Here is a 24648-nt window from a genome sequence, read left to right as displayed (position 1 = left end):
TATTTAACTTAATGAAAATCTAGAAATGAAACAGAGTGTGTGTCCTAATTTTTGAATGTATGCACTAGTGTAACATTGTGGGGACCAGAGGCATGTTAGAGGAGCTGTGAAACACACTTAGTCCTGAATACACACAGTAATGTCTGACGTAGTGGAGACCGGGATCCTTGAGTACTACTGTCTAACTAATATATATATATATATATATATATATATATATATATATATTTTTATTTTTTTTTCAGCTTTTATTGAAGGATGACCATATGACAGAGGAAGAGAACTGCTCTGCTCCAGTAGGAGACCCACAACTCTGATGAGGTGTGTTTATAATAATAATAATAACAATTATTTTTATTATTATTATTATTATTATTATTATTATTAGTTGTAGTAGTGATAGTAGTTGTTGTTGTAGTAGTGGTGTATTTAATTGTAACTATTTAACTTAATCAAAATATAGAAATGAAACAGAGTGTGTGTCCTAATTGGTGAACATATGCACTGACATTGTGGGGACCAGAGGCATGTTAGAGAAGCTGTAAAACACACTTAGTCCTGAATACACACACAGTACGGTCTGACATAGTGGGGACCGGGACCCTTGAGTACTGCTGTCTAACTAATATATATTTTTTTATTTTTTTTATTCAGCTTTGATTGAAGGATGACCATATGACAGAGGAAGAGAACTGCTCTGCTCCAGTACGTGACCCACAACTCTCTGATGAGGTGTGTTTAATGTTGTTGTTATTATTTTTATTAGTAGTAGTAGTTGTAGTAGTTGTTGTTGTAGTAGTAGTAGTGCATTTAATTGTAATTATTTAACTTAATCAAAATATATAAATAAAACAGAGTGTGTGTCCTAATGTATGAATGTATGCACTAGTGTAACATTGTGGGGACCAGAGGCATGTTAGAGAAACTGTGAAACACACTTAGTCCTGAATACACACAGTAAGGTCTGACATAGTGGGGACCGGGACCCTTGAGTACTGCTGTCTAACTAATATATATATATATATTTTTTTTTATTCAGCTTTTATTGAAGGATGGAAGGATGACCATATGACAGAGGAAGAGAACTGCTCTGCTCCAGTAGGAGACCCACAACTCTGATGAGGTGTGTTTAAATTTAATAATAATAACAATTATTATTATTGTTATTATTATTATTAATATTATTAGTTGTAGTAGTAATAGTAGTTGTTGTTGTAGTAGTGGTGTATTTAATTGTAATTATTTAACTTAATCAAAATATAGAAATGAAACAGAGTGTGTGTCCTAATTGGTGAACATATGCACTGACATTGTGGGGACCAGAGGCATGTTAGAGAAGCTGTAAAACACACTTAGTCCTGAATACACACACAGTAAGGTCTGACATAGTGGGGACCGCGACCCTTGAGTACTGCTGTCTAACTAATATATATTTTTTTATTTTCAGCTTATATTGAAGGATGACCATATGACAGGGGAAGAGAACTGCTCTGCTCCAGCACGTGACTCACAACTCTGTTATTGCATATCAGATTTAACGAACCGTTTACTACGGATTTCATGTAATTTTGATAACTGTCCATTAATCAGATGTCATCACGCTGCTGTGCCGTCAGCCAATCGTTGTATTGCTGATAATGATTTTGAGGATCGATAGATCTGTCACAACACACAGTCACAACACCTCTCAGATCAGTTTAATCTGATTCGCAAACTTTTTTGAAGAATCAAATTAGCCTAAGATGAGTTATCAAGATTAAAAGATCCAGGATCTGTAATATAATCTTAGATTATTTAAGCGAGGTCCGAAGAACAGACCCCTGGACCCTTGAGTACTACTGTCTAAATTATATTTTTTAAAATAAAAATTATAAATTATATATAAAAATATATAAAATAATTTTTTATAAAATATTTATAAAATTATATAAAAAATATATATTTTTAATTATATACAGTTGAAGTCAGAATTATTAGCCCCCTTGTTTATTTCTTGTACTAAATTTCTGTTTAATGGAAAGCAGATTTTTTAAACACATTTCTAATCATAACAGTGTTAATAACTCATCTCTAATAACTGATTTATTTTCTCTTTGCCATGATGACAGTAAAAATTATTTGACTAGATATTTTTCAAGACACTTCTATACAGCTTAAAGTGACATTTAATGGCTTCACTAAGTTAATTAGGGTAACTAGGCAAGTTATTGGAGGGATAATAATATTGACCTTAAAATGGTTCATAAAAAATTAAAACTGCTTTTATTCTAGCTGAAATAAAACAAATAAGACTTTCTCCAGAAGAAAAAAATATCATCAGACATACTATGAAAAAATTCCCTGCTCTGTTACACATCATTTGGGAAATATTTGTAAAAAAGTTTTAAAAAGGTGGGCTGACTTCAACTGTGTATACTTTAATATATATATATATATATATATATATATATATATATATATATATATATATATATATATATATATATATATATATATATATATATATATATACATATACAGTTGAAGTATTAATTATTAGACCCCTTGGAATTTTTCTCTTCTTTTTTAAATATTTCCTAAACGATGTTTAACAGAGCAAGGAAATTTTCACAGTGTGTCTGATAATATTTTTTTCTTCTGGAGAAAGTCTTATTTGTTTTATTTTGACTAGAATTAAAACAGTTTACATTTTTTTAAACACCGTTAAGGGACAAAATTATTAGCCTCTTTAAGCTATATTTTTTTCTCGATAATCTACAGAACAAACCATCGTTATACAATAACTTGACTAATTACCCTAACCTGCCTAGTTAACCTAATTACCCTAGTGAAGCCTTTAAATTTCACTTTAAGCTGTATAGAAGTGTCTTAAAGAATATCTAGTCTAATATTATTTACTGTCGTCATGGCAAAGAGAAAATAAGTCCATTATTAGAAATGATTATTAGAAATAGTTATTAAAACTATTATGTTTAGAAATGTGTTGAAAAAAATCTTCTCTCCGTTAAACAGAAATTGGGGAAATAATAAACAAGCTGTCTAATAATTCAGGGGGGCTAATAATTCTGACTTCAACTGTATATAAAGAGTTTCATTGCAGAACGAGATATATCCATTTAAAAAAATGTTGGTAATTTTGACATTATTTTTCAGGACATCAACAGTCAAGTTCATTCACAATTTCTGTACATTAAACTATAACTTGAGCTCAGTGAAGGCCAGGAACACAATATTTTCAAATCCAGGATATTTTTTATTTAATTTTATGTCTATAATTAAGTAAAAAAAAACATGCCAAAATGCTACATATTAATCCAACCCACATTGTCAAACATGGAATAATATATGCAAAGATTGATTAATAATAATAAGATTATAAGTTAGATTTGGCCAGAATGTACACAACATAACATAACATAACTTTTTTTTTTTTTTTTTTGCAAAACGCTACATCCACCTTAGGCTATATTATACTACATTAATACCATTACCAAAAGCTAGTGAATCAATGTTTTGTTTGATAAGTAAGATTAAGTTAGTTAGATAAATGACCTTTAGCTTGGTACAAAAAGAGTGGGGGGCGGCTCCTTCCACACCGCTGCAGAAAACCAAACCTGTATGATAAGAGCGGGCGGAGCTGAGTCCGTGACACAAACTTGCCTCGCTATGTCATATTTAATGAATTATTTCACTGTAATAATAATAATAGCTTATTTATTTGGTTGTGAAAAAGCTAAACCGTTTTCTCCATAACAACATGTGCCCTTTAAGTTCCTTTATAATAAATCAACAACAACAAGAATTAATTTTAAATAATAGGTGCAACCACATAAATAAATCTTCAGATAGGCTACTCAGCTACATTTAAGAAATTATTTAAAAAATAAACTTATAAGGGACACTTGCAGACAGGTATCTTGTGATGGGGAGTAGGAAAAAAGGCGCTCCTAGGCCTTCTCTTGACATCAGCGGAGACTCGTTCCCTGCTGCATTTGTGTATTGTTGACGCAGAAGTATCTTATTCTGGTCCACTTTTGTGGCCTTTTTATTATTTTTTGTGAAATTGAAGACTTCATCTTCTATCGCTAAATCAATGAGCAAACTCTGAGCACTTCACCGGCGATGACTCTCTTCCCAGGGGATGCTGAGCTCGCGCCGCATCCTGAACGCTCTCTAACTGTTATATCGCACTTTGTAAAGAAACTGGTCTGACGGATATTGCGTTTTGTAAAAAAAAAATACGTTTTGTACTTGGCCTAAAATGTGCATTCTTAAATGTTATTAATGGCAGCAATTGACACATAGATTAAGGTACATCTGAACAGTGATTTCCAATAATAAAATCCAAATGTCAAAAAATGCCGTTTATCGCATTTTGCAACCTAACTCTTCATATGTATGTGTGTGTTATGACTGTATGACTGCAGAAGAGAACTGCTCTGTTCCCACAACTCAGTTTTTCTGGGACTTGAAAACAGACGCTCAGAAGATTTTAAAGGGTGGAATCTTGATCAAATCGTGGGTTTACACACAAACATGTAGTACAGTGCCAGATTTTCTGGATATTATATACACATTTGTATTTGCAAACATATATCATATTGTTTTAAATGATGTATTTTTGTGTGGGTTTTTACATTCAGAGAAAGTTACAGTGGATCGTGATTTTGGAGGAGGTGAAGTCCAGTCTAAAAGGTAAAAATATTATTTATTTTTCTGATCAGAATTTTTCTTTTTTCTATTTTTATCATGATATGTATGTGCTGTGTTTGAAAACTATTTTTAAGCTACCATCACACGCTTTTACCCATTAAAAAGAACAACACAAAATCAAATAAATATTTTGGTAAGCTTTATGCAGAGAAGTCAACTCTCAGACTTGATTTTTACTTTCAGAGTCCACTCAAGTATCATCACCATGGTACAGTGTCTGTGAAGATAGTGATGCAGACCCAGCATTCACAAAAAAGAGAGGTATGATCATTAAAGTTAATTTGTGACTGACTTGTGTTATTGTACAAGTCCAAATGCACAAGCTCATTTACATAACATGTAGGGTTAAACAGGACAGAAGCACATTACTTCTATGATGATTTCAGTACAGTTGCACTTGATGTCTCATTTCATGTTAGTTAAACAATATTGCTAAATACTTTGGAAAAATATACTAATTGCATATCTGGTTACACTTTATTTTGATAATTTACTACTACTACTACTACTACTAACTACAAGTAACTGCAACTACTTGTCAACTAACAGCCATTAGACTGTCTGTTAGAATCAACACTGCTAATGCTCTACTAAATTTATTTAAGAGTTAGTCATATTGTACTAATTTTGAGCCTAACTTAGTCTGCTGTACTATTTACTGAGACCAATGAGAGTCAGTTTTATTGAGGTAACCTTAACTGTCAGCTAATACTCTACACTCTAAAAGTAATAAAAATAAGTAATAATAATTAAATTAGCAGTTTTTCATAATTTGTGATTCATGTTTTTATGAAATCTGTTTCTGCTTTTGAATTGCATTATGGGATCTTGATCTTTCTTCCAACAACTTTTAATCTTAAAAAGTAAAAAAAAGTGACTTTTTGTTTGGGTTGGTGTTGTATATTATGCTACAGAAACCTTGTAATAAACTGCCGGTACATTTTCTGTTATTCTAAAGACTTATTTATCTCTATATATTATTTCTTATACATTACATTATTTCAAACTACTAAAATGTCAGTAAAAGTCACTTTGTTAAACTGTAGCGTTGAATTTTCAACATCAAAAGTGCACAGAGCAGAGATCAACATCCCATAATGCAATTCACCACCACACACAAAAAAAAACACTTCATCAGATGAGCGTTAGTCTTATTGAACATTCTAACAGTATGCAAATACTCTAATACATAATACTTTACGGTGAGATAATTAACGTAGTTGCAGAGTTACGCATAGTTAAAAGAATGTCTAAACTGGACTATGGAATAAAGTGTAACCACATTAACCAGTTTTGGAGTTATTAGGAAGTATTTTTTAATCCATCTCCATCTTAAGTATTTTTAATAATAGGCAAGACATATTTTTCTAGCATTTTCTATCACAATATTAAACTAACATAACAGCACATGTTGTAAAAATGACTGAACATTTATGCAACTAAAACCACTTTTTTATATTTTAACCACCCATAGGTCCCATAAAGAGAAGATCCTGGAGCAAACAGGAAGTACATGCTGTGGTGAAAGCTGAACCATTGGCTCTAAAAACCAGAGATTGGTCAGCTTTGGATTTTTATATTAAAAACTGAATCTCGACTCTTTAGAAAAAAAAAAAAAATCTGAATAACACTTTCATAGTAACTACACACTATACATCATTAGTTTAGCACTAACTCTACATTAATAGACTTTAGGAAGCAGTTTATAAATACAGCTTCAAACGCTGTATTCTTGACTTGACTTAATTGTATTTTCATGCTTTGTTACTGATTCATTTTTCATTACTTCACTATGTATTGCATTATTTACAAACTATTTGTATATAAGAGTAGTTGGTGGTTTTTAAGATAATTCAGAATGAGTTATTAAATGGTTAATAAACTATTCAAATGAACATTTATACATGTTATATTCAGGCATATAGTAATTGTAACCATGTGTGTTAGTAAATGCTATAATAACACAACTTCATGCAGTTTTGTGACCTAAGGACTGTTTATAGTTCATAAATCCCTTATAAATGACAATTTAAGGCTCAGTATCTAATGAACAATAAATCTTTGCAATCTTATTAAAAAAAATTCTGTAAAGTCTAAACATTACAAAATAAAAATACAACATCATTTCAAAACAACACAATTAACAATATGGCAATATTCATTTCAGTGTTTCTGTGATGTTTGCACTGTACAGTAATTTTATATTTTGATAAGATTGCTAATATTTATTTTTCATTAGGTAGTTTAATTTGTGTATCTTGAAATTAATGAAAAAAAAAAAAAAAAAAAAAAAAAATATATATATATATATATATATATATATATATATATATATATATATATATATATATATATATATATCTTCTTTGGCCTTAGTCCCGTATGATTGCGGGGTCGGCTCTTTTTGGAACAAGTCCTCCAGTTTTAGACTTGTCCATATGATAAAGACTTTTTTTACACCTTCCGGCCAGCCTGTCATATGGGCCTGTCACTCTCATACACTAGGGACAATTTAGCCTTCCCAATTCACCTTTAGCATGTCTTTGGACTGTGCCTTTGCACCCGGAGGAAACCCACACGAATGCAGGGAGAACATGCAAACTTCTAACAGAAATGCCAACTGAGCCGAGGTTCAAACCAGTGACCCAGCGACCTTCTTGCTGTGAGGCGACAGCACTACGTACCGCGCCACTGCTTCACCATATATATATATATATATATATATATATATATATATATATATATATATATATATATATATATATATATATATATATATATATATATATATATATATATATATATATATATATATATATATATAATTATAATGTGCTTAATGATTGTTTTCATACTTGGTAAATAATGCAATACTTAATTTAGTAATGAAAAGTACATCATTAACAAACCAGATATTTAAAAGTAGTTGGTGTTTTTTTTTAGATAATTCAGAATGTGCAAGTAAATGATTAATAAACTATTAAAAATAACATTGATAATTCTTATTATTCAGGCATATAATAAGTTGTTTAGTATGTTAATAAATGCTTTATGAACTCAACTTCATGCAGTTTTGTGATCTAATCTAAAGCGAGGACTATTCATGCTTTATAAATCCATTATAAATTACAATATAAGGCTCAGTTACATTATATACAGGGAAAAAATGACTATTAATTTCTACTTATTACAAGATGCTCAAATGAAACTGTATCAAATGAAAAGTAAATCATTGCAATCTTGTCTAAATATAAAATTGCTTTACACGTAATGTATTGTTAAATTATTATATTGTTGTTTTATCAAATGATGTTGTATTTCGACACTCCTGTTATTCAGCAATGTTTAAAATTTACAGTAATTGTATTTGTTTAGGTACGATTGCAAATACTTATTGTTTATTTGATACTGAGCCTGGCAACGCAGTGGTGCAGTAGGTAGTGCTGTCACCTCACAGCAAGAAGGTCGCTGGTTCGAGCCCTGGCTGGGTCAGTTGGCGTTTCTGTGTAAAGTTTGCATGTTCTCCCTGTGTTGGTGTGGGTGCTCCTACATGCGGTACAGGTGAATTGGGTAGCCTAAAATGGTCCGTAGTAAATGAGCGTGAATGAGTGTGTATGTGTATGGATGTGTCTCAGGGATGGGTTGCGGCTGGAAGGGCATCCGCTGCATAAAAACGTGCTGGATAAGTTGGTGGTTCAATCCGCTGTTGCGACCCCGGATTAATAAAGAGAGAAAACCAAAATGAAAATAAATGAATAAATGAATGATTCTGAGCCTTTAATTGTCATTTATAAGGGATTTATAAAGCATCAGTATTCCTCACTTTAGATTAGATCACAAAACTGCATGTTGAGTTCATAAAGCATTATTTAACATGCAGAAAAACATATTATATGCAGGGCTCCAAACGAGAAAACCGAATAAAACCGAACAGAAACGAAAACCGAAAAAAAAAGATCAACTTTAATCGTTCTGAACAGAAATGTTTACAGTTAAACGGTTAATAATGTTATTTTATTGTTCTTTTTATTATATGAATTTGGGAGACAAAAAGCATTAATTTAAAGCATGTGAACAAATGCGACGGTGACGCTCGTTTTTATATAAACTATAAATGTCTGGCCGTGATGCGTATTTAGGCCTATGCCAGTCTATAAAAGATAATGTAGCTTAAAACACTTTAAAATTTTAGAGAACGTAATACAGTTTGCACAACCAATGTTTGGTCTTAATAACCTGCCCATAATTAAACGTCATGTAGCCTACTTTTTGATTACTTGACCAGCGGATTAATGGCAGCACCAGCGGATAAACGAGATCTGAGCATAATAGGTATGACCAATATGTGCATAACCAATATGCAAAGTCAAGAGAGTGCACGACTCCATAGGGTAACGTAGCCTAAACTGCGCACACTTGATTATGTAATGTGTGAAATCGTGGACGCATCTCAAAGAGCAAAGCATAACTTATTAAATGCCCATGCTTAATCGGTCATCGATAAGGTCTATCGGTTTTAAAGGGTTGCCGACAATAAATCAATCGAGTGATTGTTAGCATCCCTAGTTTAATCAATGAATGTGTTAAATTTTATATTTATATTAAAGATGAATAAGGCAAGAATATGATAATGATACTTTTTAGATTTTTACACCTACAAAAATATCTTGTGGTAGTGCACTTGTTTAATAAAAATCTTTGTAAATAGGTTATCTGTAAAAAACGCAATCAGAGCCAATGACATGTAGAAGTAGTGTTGCCTAAACGGCTATTAAATTTCTAATAAAATTAAAACCAAAGTATAACTCATTGCATTTTTCGTTTGATAAAAATATACAGAAACGAAATAAAATCATAAGGTGGCTAGTTTGTAATTTATGTTAATAATAAATAAATGACATGCTTAGACTATAAGCTTAACGGCTATACGCTGCCAATAGGCCACTAATAAATATTATTTTACTTTGTACTGGATTATAATGTATATTTTACTATAAAAACGAAATATAGCATGTCTTACTGTCATTTAAAACAAGTAATTCAAAATACACATCAACACTGTAGACCTGCAGTGGGTAAACTGTATACAGGGGGTGTTGGTCAATCAATAGCCTACAGCACATAATTGAACTACTTATGATGCTAACTGTAATTTAGCTCTTAATATAGGCCTACGATATATTTTCTGGTGTTTAATTTTGCATGAGCAAATAGCAGTATAGCCTAAAGTAAATTTTTTTAAAAGATTTTACTAATATTAATAATAATGGATATAATAAATTTAAATAATAATTGCACTGTGCAGTGTACTAAATATTTTTATTCGGCTACATAACTGAAAAACTATTTCATAACAATTTTCATAATTTTTACTGCTATTTCATATTATACAACATCTAAATGTAGCGCCGGGCCTGCGCTCGATACCAAGGAGTGGGGCTGTGTGTAGCGCCTTTAAACAGCGTGTCAATCAATAACCAAAAGCAAGTTCATATTATAAATATGTCTTTAATGATACTTATTGAAAATTCATTTAATCTTACCCCTTGTATAGATTTTTTAGTTGCACCATTAAAAAACAGAGCACTCTAGAGCCCTGCAATACTTTGTAATTAAATAAAGGTTTTTTGTTTTTTGTTTTTCTAGAAAACTGTTTTCGGAATATTTAGTCTATTAAGCAACGCAAGAACAGAACCGAAAAAATATAAATTCTGCTCAGAGTGAACCGATTGGATTTTCTTTTTTTTTTTTTTTTTTTTTTAGCCCTGATTATATGCCTGAATAGTAAATGTATAAATGTTCATTTATATAGTTTTTTAATCATTTATTTACTCATTCTTAATGATCTTAAAAAACACCAATTATTCTTAGACAGTTTGTAAATAATGCAGTACTTCATTTAGTTATGAAAAATGAATTATAAACAAAGTATGAAAACACAAAAATTGAGCACATTACACATGCTTATAAGTCAACAATAGAGCATCTAGCTGTGTTTATAAACTGCTTACTATTAATGTAGAGTTAATGCTTAACAAATGATGTCTATTTGGAGTTTTGGTGGCTTGGTTATATGATGAAGGTCTCTGTGCATTTGTGGGGTTCAGTTCTTTATAAATATATTTTTAAATATTTTTAATGTTTTTTTTTTCAAATAGTTAAAATACGACAGAAACAGAAATAGAACATACTGGTGGATTTTAAGAGTTTACCCAAATGTACATTATATTATTAATTACTTGCCCTCATCTCACTCTAATCCCCTGAGACCTTCATTCATCTTCAGACTCAAAGGAAGATAACTTAGATAAAGTGCAAGAACTCCTCATCCTCCATAGACAGCAAGGGATAGAAACAATATGAAGGAGAGGAATTAATAACAGAATCTTCATTTTGAGGTGAACTAACCGTTTAATATTATTTGCTATTGCACTTAACTAAATGTGTATGCAGACATGGAAGAGTTATGTGGAAGCTTGTTATACCCAATGAGAACTGCTTTTAGACATGCAAGAGAGTTTCATGGATTTTGTGTTTACTGTTTTTTTGTGTTTAAAGGTTTTGTGGAAATTCTTTATAATAAATATAACATTTATTAAATCTATTCTGGACCATTTCCTGTTTGGATCTTGAGGTTCCTTCTGTATTCAAATTACATTTTTTATAAACTGACCTGCTCTTCAAATGAAAATTCTAAAGCAGTTTACTGTCAAATTACTTGATTGAGGTTTAAAATTTAATATTAGTAAGGGTGCTGATCTGATCCCCACGTTGCCTAAAAACCGGTAATGTGTGTGTAGAACTGGTCCTTACTTTGACTAAAAAACGGTAATGTGTGTGTAGATCTGGTCCTTACTTTGACTCAAAACCAGTGATGTGTGTGTAGATCTGGTCCCTACTTTGACTCAAAACCAGTGATGTGTGTGTAGATCTGGTCCTTACTTTGACTCAATACCGGTAATGTGTGTGTAGATCTGGTCCTTACTTTGACTCAATACCGGTAATGTGTGTGTAGACCTGGTCCTTACTTTGACTCAATACCAGTAATGTGTGTGTAGATCTGGTCCTTACTTTGACTCAATACCGGTAATGTGTGTGTAGACCTGGTCCCTACTTTGACTCAATACCAGTAATGTGTATCTGGAACTGGTCCTTACTTTGTCTCAAAACCAGTAAAGTGTGTGTAGAATTGGTCCCCACTTTGTCTAAAAATCAGTTGTGTATGTGGCGGACCCCACTTCTACACAAAACCTGAAATGTCCCCACAAGTGACCACTGTGTCAGGTCTAAAAATAAAATTGCGGAATATCCAAAATCTGAAGTGATTTTATGAAATAGTTTGTGTTTTTGTGTGGCAAACTATTTTTTTTATGTCTCTAACATCATCAGAAAGGGCGGTCCCCATTACGTAACCACCGTGACAGGTGACCCCCACAATGCACAAAAACAAGTATGTGTGTGTGTGTGTGTGTGTGTGGTGTGTTTAAGGGACATTCAACTTACCCTGACTTGTCATCTTTCCATTATTCTCTATTTGTTTTGAAACAGAGGCCTGTGTGCAGACTGGAGTTTGACCACCATTGATGCTCCAGTCTGACATTGTGTGCTGTGAAATCTGAGGGAAATTGGCACTCCCCTCGGAAGCATCGGGGACTGGAATCTCAGTGGCATTGTTACAACAATCAGAAGTGGATGAGTGAAATGGAGGCTGGTTGACATCAATACTCCAGACTGACACTTTGTGTACCGGAGTCCGGGTAGCGTCAGTACTCCAATCTGATGTGGTGCGTGTTGGTGTTTTGATCTTATCAATGCTCCAATCTGACATGGTGTGTGCTGAAGTCTTAGTGAAATCATTGCTCCACCTTGATGTGGTGCGTGCTAGAGCCAGGCCAGAATCAATGCTCCAGTCAGATAAGGTGTGAGCTAAGCTTTCGGCTTCATCACAATAGTCAGGACTAAGCAATGGAGTCTGGCTGATGTCAAAGTTCCAGTCGAATGAAGTCTGAGCAGTATTGCTGCTCAGAACTGGAGAACGGAGGACATCAGGTTGAACAGTAAGATGTTTCTTTACTGTTGGATAGACTTCAGGGTCACTGGCTGAAGGTTCCTGAAGATTGAGGTCTATAGTATGAATGACCTGCTGTAGAGATCCGTCACCTGAAGAGGAAGAAGGTTGTACTTCAGGTGGTGCTGCAGTTGCCCCAGTGTCCTGAGCCTCTCCATCAACCTGAAGTGTACTATTTTTTTCAGCAGCTCTCAGACAGGAGAACCACCGCCACAACTTGAACCTTCTTTTCTTTTTACGGTTGGCCTCCTTTCTCTTTTTATTTTTCCCCTCACTCGCACTATCTTCACCTATGCCAACAGGATGTTTATGAGCTTCCACCAAATTGGTGAGCTGTGGCGGTGCATCGTGATGGTAAACGTGCACACGCTCAAAATCATTGTTTGCCTTTTTGCAACGACAATTACGCTGACCCATCGCTCAACTAGTTTAACCGCAGAATGCCAAAGTCAGAGTTGCATTCGCATTCTCTTAGCTATGATGTCACCGTTTCGAACATTCACATTCAATTCTAAATGTGACGCAGGCTGGGCCGTTTCTGTGGAGCGTTTCTGTGGCCATTTGAAAGTGCCATATTGTTTTTGCATAAAGTATATGCCTTATAATCAATCAATAACTGATCACACATACTCATAGCCTGTATGCAAGCGGCTGCGCGGTAAACCAACACATTCTCACTCCCAACTCGTCACATACTGACGCTTGGTCAGGAACCCTCGGCGTCAGTTATTGACGCACAGGGTACCCCTTTAGCGTCATATTTAGACGTGCAGGGATTCCCTATAGAATCTGTGCCTGAGCCTGAGGCGTCATATGGAGACGCTGGAGGCTCGTATAATTACCAATAGATGTCAACGCAATTTTTAAAACCTGATTTACGCCTATTATCTTAGTTTTCTTATTTTAAAAATATGTAATTTTTATTTTGTTCATGAAAAGCGTCTGTAAACGGGGTCAAAACTACTGTATGAATAAACTTCGGCCCACGTGACATCCCTTCACGGTGAGTTTAACGCCGCTCTGCTATTGGTCAAACTGCATCAGCGGTGAGTTCTCAGATGAGTTCAACTGTCAACATTAAATATTACGTTAATGCTGCATAATATATTTTTATTGGAGATTAGTTGGTGTTTATAAATATGTTATCATTTACTTTATATTTAATGAGTGAAAATATATTCGGTTGTCCAGTTTAGGGTAACTATGCCTAATAAAACTTTGATTCATTCATATTATTTATTATTTTTTTACTTTAAAAAAATATTAAATTTCAAGTACTAAGTTTAAAAATGTTTTCGGCTGATATTTTTCATTTTAAATTATTTATTAAAGTTGGGGTCATTGTATGTGGCGATCTATTTTTTACAGTCTATGCTCGCTATCCCAAGGTTCATTGCGATCCCAAGGTTCACTGCGGTTTTCCACAAGGTAAGTAAAAAGTAAACAAATAAACACGATTTGTTGATAAAGCATGTACTGTAAACTAGCGACGTTATCTAATTACATCAAGTTTATTTATTAAAAACATATTTTTCTCACATATAACGTTGGTCATGCATTAGAACAATATATACATTTTAAGATAAGGAACAGTGTAACCAGATTGTTGTTTTCCACAATAGAATTCGTGCAAAATCTATATATAATATGCAATATGCAACTCTAATAATACAAATGTATTCGTTATTGTTTCAATATTAAAGAACATCAAGTGTTTCCAAAGGTTTATTGTAAAAACAATTATTTTCCATGCCTTTAAAGGAAAAAGGCAGATATTTTGCCCGTCTGAGCACATTTTATTCATTGTACAACACAAAACTAAACAAAAAAATAGCTTAATCTACCACACACACACACACACACACACACATATATATATATACAGGTGTACATTATAAGGTGTTCACTGTTCAGATATGAATATTTTTTCTTTGCTCTTTTCAGGTTCTTTAGATTTCTTTAAAAATCCAATTTTGTTTTCTAATTAGCAAAAAGTTAAATCACTTTACCCATGTTTATATGTTAAATTGCACTTGTCTCTCTATCTCTGTTAACACATTTATATTTGTTTAATTCTTGTGTCTTTCAGCCTGTTTCTGCCTATCACCATGAGTGATTCCTCAATACTCATATTTATCATCAAGAGCTCAATTATAAGCTCAAGTTTTGATGACAACTTGGTGATCTGCAGAAAGCACCACCATGTAAGGAAGGCCAAGACCACTCTGGAATCAGTCAAGGGTTAGTGAAGTTTTTCATTCCATGTATATTAAATATCTACATTGTTTAGGCATATATGATTGTATGAGATAAAATGCATTTATTCTTTCACTACTATTGTAATAACAGAAAGAAACGCATTAGTTTTACTATCACTATTGTTTATGACAAACATTAAAAAACTACACCATAAGCTCACAAAATATTGTGGCCTAACTGTTTAAAACTAATTGTTCTGGGTGTTGATAGTGGCCAACCATTTTTTTTCTTTTTCAGAAAGTATTTTGTTTTGTCTGATTTTATGACACCTTATAGGCCATCAACTGCCCACACTGGGGTTTAGGAAATTAGAACTGCTTATGCTGCTTGTCTACTAGTCTTAGGATAAGTTAGAAATGTTATAAATGTACATTTTTTTGTTGTTTTTATCTGGTACAGCTCATAGGAACTCCAATCTTCCCAACTGTGAGAGGGCCTTGCTCCAGTGACTGTCAGTGTGTACTTCATTGTTTCCATTAGTCCCTGTATATGTAGACCTAGGTGACAGTGGGCTAGAGTAAAATTTTGGTTTTATTTAAACTAAGGCATACTGATGGCCTTTTTATCTCAGATTTGGTCATGCAAGTATTAATATATCCTAAAGTATTTTTATATTCTTTCCATTGGTGGAAAAGATGTTGGTATAATTATTTTTAATGGACTGCTAAGATCTCAGCAGACATTTTTCTGAGATATTCTTGAGTGGGAGTCTGTGCAATACAAGGTGGATAGTATTTGCAAGGAAGAGCCCTTCATCTGTTCTGCTTCCACACTAGATATACTGCCAATTTAAATAGATATGAACCATAAGCATAACCATTTCAAGAACACACGAGGTACTTTAAACTGTATGTGTTGAAACTAAATTAACAAGAAAACAGCTCTGTGATGTTCACCTAAGAAAATTAGATTAGAAGATAGAAACTGTTATGCACTTGTTCTGTACTGTTTCATTCCTTTTTCAAACACTGGCATTTTTGAAGGTTTATTTACAGCTAAGGATTAAGAATTGACAGGAAGATTTGTGGACTACATCAACTAATGACACTACCTCCAAAGAGTTGCAAAAAGCTGTCCAAAGTTTCAGCACCATCTTTAAGCCCATGATTTTAGTGTGTTTCATGCCTAATCACATGAGTTTATATCTGAGATAGATGAGCTATATGATTATCTTAAACTGATCTACAGGTAAATGCCAAAACTTATTGGTTTACTTATTTATTTGTTTGTTTGTTTGTATATGTTAACCAGGTGAAATGGAGTGAGGCATACCAGGATATGCCTGGTTTTACTTTTGGGAAGGAGGTTGAACAGTGCAATATTTCTTCTATAGGATTGCAGTGACCAGACATGCTACTGTAACTCTCATGGTCATGTGCTGGAATTAGCAGATATTCAACAATTTGGCCATCTCACTGACCTGTTGATATCAGAAGGTAACAATATCCAGTTGAATTTGTTTTAGTTGTTCAGTAACCTATTTAAATAGTATTGTGATTTTTTGATTGCTTATCATTGTAGACCGCAACAGCTCTGCAAAGCAAGTTGCAAAACAGAATCCATGAAACTGGCAGTGACCGGAAACCAGTTGGAAGACTTTGGTTTGTGATGTAGAGGAGTGGGCAGAGGGTGAGGAAATTCTTATTAATATTACATGTAGTCATGAAAAATTGTGTTACTATTACTGTCATTTTTTTTCAGTAGCAGAAGCAAAGACAACAAAAAGAAGAAGTGATGTGGATGTCTTCGTCATATTGCATGGTATGTACACTAGACTTCTGTCAGTGTTGATTCTTTAAAAGTTGACGTATAATCCTTGTTATACAACTTTCTTTTCATAAATATATTTCAGACTCTGCTGACCCAGCAACAAAGAGGAGGGTCTTCAACATCATCCTGCTAGTCAGGATTCTTCAGGAGAAGCAGTGGATTATTGTGGCAGAGATGGTCAACTACTATAAATACCTTTCAACTCATCCTGGTTCCTTCAAAGAACTTTCCTGCTTGTTTGCTACTGAAATGTACTGGTATGTATTTGTATTATTTGGCTCAAACTTAAGCATAAAGTTACCCAGTCCAAAGGATATTAATATATTTTTATGTTGTTGTGTCCTTCTTTTAAGATTCGACATGTGGCCTAAACAAAGAGGGGTTAAAAGGTCTATGGATCATCATTCTCAGAAAGCAACAAAATAACTGAGAAATAAACAACAATACGATGGTGCAATCTAGAGACCTGCAAGGTACCTGCAAGTTTTGGCTGGAGCAGAGAACATACATTTTTTTTTAAATAAAGCTCCAGCTGATGAGTATGACATTGACTGTGGATTTTCTTTTACTGTAATCCAGAAGAGGATGACCTTAACCCTGAATCTAAAGCATGTAATAAAATCTGTAAAAAATTAAATAAAATTGTCATCATCTATAACCAAATTGTCTTTTTTTTTAAATACATAGATATGTACAGTATGTAAGCATTCCTCTAAAATCAATCAGTGTTGTAAATTAAGAGCATTATTGTATGCCTAACTGCTTACAACATATAACGATTTAAGGAACTCTATATTAAAATGAAATTATTACATTAAGTGACATTAAGAGCTTTTAAAATATTAATTTTATGATACATTTTTATGATAAATTTAATTTTTGCATATACTTGGGCAAAAAATGTACATTATGGTCAACTGCTCAGATACCTCCAGTCAATATGTGGCTGAGTCAGGCAACCACACTTCTACCTCTGGAAAAATTAACCTATGATTTACATCAAAGATCTGATGGATCCATTTGGTCCTCATGGATTTTTCTAAAAAAAAAAAAAAATTAATCTCCTTTTATTTTTGTCCTTACTTTGAAACATTTGTATTAATTTGTTAGAATGTCTAACAAAAAACTGCTGCACTTGTTGTGAGATAACAGTGCGACTGTTGTTATTCTGAAAATAAAAATTAACTTTGTATAATGTTTTATTGAATGCAAGATAAAAAATAAAATATTTTCCAAGAGATGGATTGCGGCTGGAAGAGCATCTGCTGCATAAAAACATGCTGGAAAAGTTGGCGGTTCATAGCACTGTGGCGACCCCTGGTTAATAAAGGTACTAAGCCAAAAAGAAAATGAATGAATGAAAATAAAATATGTATTGAAATATGTATTTTTGGTAGACATAGAACTACACAGTAACTTATAAATACAGCACAGAACTATTTTACTTCTAGTTTAGATAATTTAAATGTTTGCATTTTTATTTTGTTGGTTATTGGCTATGTATTTTTAATCATTTGGAGGTTTGAACTATTCGCAGCATTTGAAAGGATATCTTTTCATCATTGTTACCTCATTTCTCAATATTTTCATGATTCTTACAATGCAGCAAATCTAACAATCATTTGATCATAAAGAAAATAATTAACAAATTAACCCACATGCAGGACAAAGACATTATGTGGAATCATTATTAAACACAAGTTCATCCATTGTCATCAAAACATACTGTTACACAAACAGTTGAAGATTTAGAAAGTAAAAATAATCAGATAAAGAGTGGTTTTTAAACAAATACATGTCTTTAAAAAGGTTTTATTTATAAACATTTACATATTTTAAGTGAAAACAATTAAATATCACATGATGACCATGAATGAAACACACTTTCAGAATTACATCCACACATATTATTCTGAACTCATAACATTTGTGATGAACATAGATCACTATTGCTAATAACTTGTAATTAAAGAGGATACTAATGTTTAGCTTATTTTTACAGCTTTTTTTTTTTTTTACCACAACTGTACATGTGACAATACAATTTCTTGTCCATGTTGAAGATAATACATCTACATAGGTTAACTGCCCTTTTACTCAAAGGGGATGAGTAGAGCCCCGTAGAAAAGGAAAAAGTATTCACATTTCAAACGAGAAATGAGTGAGAGAATATCAGCAAGACTATTACCTATGCTATGTTCAATAAATAATGTTGGATATAATAGTCTGATATATACTGATCAAGTCAATAAAAGCTGTTTAAAAAATACTCTTTGTAAAATAACAAATTTATGCCTGGCTTTCATATATGTCATAAATATATGCACAATGACCTTATTCAGAAAGTCTTTAGTTCATTAAAAATAGTATTTGTTCCATTTTATTACAAAAAGGCTTTAAACTACATTACCCACAATCCTTTGTCGCTGTATAGATGGGAGGGGAAAGACATGGCGCTACAAATTGTAGTTCCTTGAAAGGTGTAGTTAGGGTTAAGTTTAGGGTTACGATCTTGGTTAATCGTTAACTATTTAAAACACAGTGATAACTCATTGATAAAGGACACTGTTAGTAAAGTGGCAAAGTTAGCAAAACATAGTTAGCAACACGAAGGATCTTTTAATTTGGCTTTGAAGTTATAGTCCAATCACAACGTCGCAATCTACGTCACACTTTGTCTCTATTTGGTAATCTTCCGGCTGAAGGTTGATTATAACCTTATAATATAACTTAAATATCAAAATGTGTATTAATATTACATGTTATTTATTGTCTTATTAAAAATACAAATGTATATTTACCGTGAGATTACTTTGTGGGGGTAACCTGATGTGCAAAATGATCATAGTAAAACCAGATCATAGGCAGTATACTTAATTTGAAACGAATAATAAAATAATAAAAAAGCTTCATGTTTGAAAACATTTCAAGCATTTGCTGTAACTAAACCCTGCATCATGTAGGTATACAAATATAAATATATGTCAAACATAAATGACAAATATAGTGCCCACTAAATAGTAAAAATAGTAGTTCATTGTAAATGAGTATGCAAATAAACACAATACATTTTAATGAAACATTTATAATTTATTTATAATGCCACAAATAAAAATAAATAATAAAAATCACACAAAAATACAAAAATATATATTTTAACCAAAAATATATATTTTATAAGTTTTTAATGCAATAATATATTACCATACATATATAAATGATTAAAAACAATTATAATTGAAGGAAATGTATATTTTGTATTATTATTATTATATTTATTTTGTGATATTTATTCATGTCATACATCTGGTATGTCAAGCTCAAGTAAAACTGCACTGCAAAAAATCTTTTCAAATGATGCCTTTGGAAATGCCATCATAATAAACAGCTTTTACAACAACAAGAAGTCAAGTTCATGACAAATGCAAATTATGTTTATAATAACAACTTTCTGAACTTAAACATCAAAAGTAGAATAAGTTCAAAACATATTCAAGTATTTACTGAAGAATAGCAAAAACTATTTTTACAAAACACTGAGAACCAAAGTGTGCTTGGTGAGTCCAGGTGTTTATGCTGACTAGACTGTCATATTGCAATCCGGTTAGCATGAGGAGACTTGGGCGTAAAGTGTCAGCAATTCCTGGAGGGCTCCCATGTGTTATTCCAGGTTTTGCCACTGTAAAGTATTAGAAGTGCACAACATCATTACTGAACAAAGAATGAGCGTTAGGTTTCATTTAGAAAGTTCAGTGATATTTATTTATATATGTAAAGTGTCATTAAACCTGGCACTCTTGAATTAACTGTATAATAGGTTAAATATTTCCAGCATGTTTCCATTTATTCCAAGCAGATCTGTCAGTTCTACAAACTCAGAGATCAGGATAGTGACTGCACTTCTCATTATGAACACCCTTATCCTTCACATACATTTTTATCACCACTGATGTCCACTGTTGTAGTTTTCATTGAAGGGAATGCTGACACAAATTCCTGCATGTTTTTTTAAATAGCAGAATATGGGTATTATTGGGCCAAAACCTTAAAAAATATAAGATGCAAGATTTGAATCTTGATGAACATATTGTTAATTCACGTCTTGCAATTTAAAACACATCTCATTTTTGACTCATCAATTATATGAAAACTACAACAGCATACTGTGCTTCACCCTAAAATATTTCTAAATTATAACAAGCTTATTGCTTTACATGGCTAAACATTTATTTTATGCCTGCATGATTCACTGCTATTACTGTAATCCATTACACTCTTAACCCAAACTAGTTGACTTTATTAGAAAACTGCATCGAAACATGTTGCCTTAAATCCTTTATGTTTTTACACAAGGTGAAACTAAACAGCCCACTTTAAATTAACCTAGAACCTTTACAATCTTCTTGAACTTACAGTAATATTTTAATTCAAGTATGGCTGTTAAGTTGTACCTTGTATAAAATGTAAGGGGTTTAAGCCACTGGGTTTCTATACAATTTTCTAGTAAAGTCAACTAGATTGGGTTAAAGGAACAGTTCACTATTTACTCTCCTTTAAGTGGTTGTAAACCTTTTTTAAAAACTTCCAAGTTACTTTGTGTTGAACATGAAGGAAGTTTTTTGAAGAAAGCTGAAAAGCTGAAAACATTGACATACATAGTAGGAAAAAACAAATACTATGGAAGTTAATGTTTGCAGGTTTTCATCTTTCTTTAAAATATAATTTTTTTGTGTTTAACTGAAGTAAGCAACTCAGACATATTTGGAACAAGTGAAGGATAAGTCAATAATGACAGAATTTTCATTTTTGGGTGAATCTCTTTAAGAGTATACTGAAAGAAATGTCCTACTCAATGAAGCTAACTTCAGCTGCATGTGTAGCCCCATGAGTACTTATCTAGAAATCAAAACAATGATCACGTCAGTCCCATTTTAGGCCCTTTATATCATATTGGCCACAGAATGGACTACTTAGTGTTGCAATAAAATAAAAAAAAATTAATAAAACTATGACTTACCACACAATACAAGACAAACAGTGAATTTTCAGCTCTGCCTTCGCTGTACACAAGATGAGGTTCCAGCTTCAACACTGATCTGAGTGGGGCAGTTGTGCAGCTCTGTGAGGTTGTGACTGTTTAGCTGCAGTGCTGTGAAGAGTTCTTTATTAAAAGAAAGTACATTCTTTTAAAATCTGTACATAATAACAAAGAAAATACAATGATTTTAAATAATGATTAATTCTGAACAAAAACATTACCCTTAGTCAAGATGAATTCATATGTCAAAAGTTTCTGCATCTGAAATGAATAAAAACAGATGTGACATTAGTTAAACCCACTAAACTACTAGATACATCAGTACTGCATTAAGCAGTTGTAAAGTAATGTAAAATTAGTCCAAAATGAGCCTTAATCTCTTTAAGATAATGATTTAAAAAACGTTGCTTGTGTTAAAAACAATCCAGCCACTTGTAATACATATGATCAATGGTAAATTTCTGAGAAGGTGCAAGGTAATCCTTGAATTTTACCATTACCATCCAGACTGACATAATATTTGAAAAGAAGACAGCTTGTTGTGCCTCTTTACCACAATTTAGAGATGATAGATTCTTTCTTTCATTAAATAAATTGGTAAAGGCCAAATTGTACTGGTAATAGTGTATGATATTCATTGTGTGACATACATCAGCTTAAGTTATACTTGAGCTTTTGTTATGCTATATATATATATATATATATATATATATATATATATATGTGTGTGTGTGTGTGTGTGTGTGTGTGTGTGTGTGTGTTTGTGTGTGTGTGTGTGTGTTTTAAGGCATGGAAAATAATTGTTTTTACAATAAACCTTTGGAAACACTTGATGTTCTTTAATATTGAAACAATTACGAATACATTTGTATTATTAGAGTTGCATATTGCATATTATATATAGATTTTGCACGAATTCTATTGTGGAAAACAACAATCTGGTTACACTGTTCCTTATCTTAAAATGTATATATTGTAATGCATGACCAACGTTATATGTGAGAAAAATATGTTTTTAATAAATGAACTTGATGTAATTAGATAACGTCGCTAGTTTACAGTACATGCTTTATCAACAAATCGTGTTTATTTGTTTACTTTTTACTTACCTTGTGGAAAACCGCAGTGAACCTTGGGATCGCAATGAACCTTGGGATAGCGAGCATAGACTGTAAAAAATAGATCGCCACATACAATGACCCCAACTTTAATAAATAATTTAAAATGAAAAATATCAGCCGAAAACATTTTTAAACTTAGTACTTGAAATTTAATATTTTTTAAAGTAAAAAAATAATAAATAATATGAATGAATCAAAGTTTTATTAGGCATAGTTACCCTAAACTGGACAACCGAATATATTTTCACTCATTAAATATAAAGTAAATGATAACATATTTATAAACACCAACTAATCTCCAATAAAAATATATTATGCAGCATTAACGTAATATTTAATGTTGACAGTTGAACTCATCTGAGAACTCACCGCTGATGCAGTTTGACCAATAGCAGAGCGGCGTTAAACTCACCGTGAAGGGATGTCACGTGGGCCGAAGTTTATTCTTACAGTAGTTTCGACCCCGTTTACAGACGCTTTTCATGAACAAAATAAAAATTACATATTTTTAAAATAAGAAAACTGTGATAATATGCGTAAATCAGGTTTTAAAAAGTTTGTTAACATCTATTGGTAATTATACGAGCCTCCAGCGTCTCCCTATGACGCCTCAGGCTCAGGCACAGATTCTATAGGGAATCCCTGCACGTCTAAATATGACGCTAAAGGGGTACCCTGTGCGTCAATAACTGACGCCGAGGGTTCCTGACCAAGCGTCAGTATGTGACGAGTTGGGAGTGAGAACGTGTTGTTTCGAACATTCACATTCAATTCTAAATGTGACGCATGCTGGGCCGTTTCTGTGGAGCGTTTCTGTGGCCATTTGAAAGTGCCATATTGTTTTTGCATAAAGTATATGCCTTATAATCAATCAATAACTGATCACACATACTCATAGCCTGTATGCAAGCGGCTGCGCGGTAAACAGGCTAAACTTGTAAAACACCAGCGTTACGCCTTAATGAAATGAATTCTGCGTCAGTTTTACAACGAACTAAAAATCGAAATTAATTAAAATAAACAGTTGTAACAATAAAAAATCATTGAAAACATTTGTTTTTCACTATTTTACTTTTTTACTAATTTACTAAAAACCTATAGAAGACGAAACCTTCAAAAACTATACAAAAATAGGTAAAAACAAATAAAATAAATAAGTTCATAAATAAATTCGTAAATACCTGCATAAATAAAACAATAAATAAATAAATTGCATATTTATTTGCTTTATTTATGCAGGAATTTGTGGATTTATTTACTCATTTATTGTTATATTAGCTTTTTTATTTATTTATAGTTTTATTTATGCATTAATTTATATTTTCCTATTTATTTATGCTTTGTTTTATTTACTTATTTATTTATATATATTTTAGTTTTTATCCATTTTTATTTATGCAGACATTTATTTATTTATTTGTTTATTTGCGTATTTATTTATTTTATGCCTGCATTTATGGATTTATTTACTCATTTATTTATTTACGTATTTATTTATTAATTATTTTATTTATACAGGAATTTATAGATTTCAATGCTTATTTATGTATATATGCGCGTATTTAGTTATTCTTTTTTTTTTGTTTGTTTTATTTTTGCAGAAATGTAAATGTATTCTCCAATTTCTTTATATATTTGCGCATTTATTCATTTTTTATTTATGCATGAATTTATGCATT

The 24648-nt window shown here is 32.2% G+C and overlaps 1 protein-coding gene across 1 annotated transcript in view; it reads right to left on the bottom strand.

Moving 5' to 3' along the window:
- Window positions 1-24210, bottom strand: part of LOC792657 (novel PIM family protein) — a 29933-nt gene extending 5723 nt beyond the window's left edge. Inside the window, exons 1-2 of the mRNA XM_073937487.1 lie at window positions 23869-24210; window positions 12217-13418 (exon numbers count right to left, since the gene is read on the bottom strand). Coding sequence (XP_073793588.1) covers window positions 12217-13198 — 982 coding nt within the window. The 5' untranslated portion in view covers window positions 13199-13418; window positions 23869-24210. The remainder of the gene's footprint in view (window positions 1-12216; window positions 13419-23868) is intronic.
- Between the last annotated feature and the right edge of the window lie 438 nt (window positions 24211-24648).

Source organism: Danio rerio, chromosome 22 (assembly GCF_049306965.1).
Source record: "Danio rerio strain Tuebingen ecotype United States chromosome 22, GRCz12tu, whole genome shotgun sequence".
Taxonomy (NCBI): domain Eukaryota; kingdom Metazoa; phylum Chordata; class Actinopteri; order Cypriniformes; family Danionidae; genus Danio; species Danio rerio.
The sequence above is the reverse complement of the archived record's forward strand: the minus strand, read 5'-3'. Positions and strand labels throughout refer to the sequence as shown.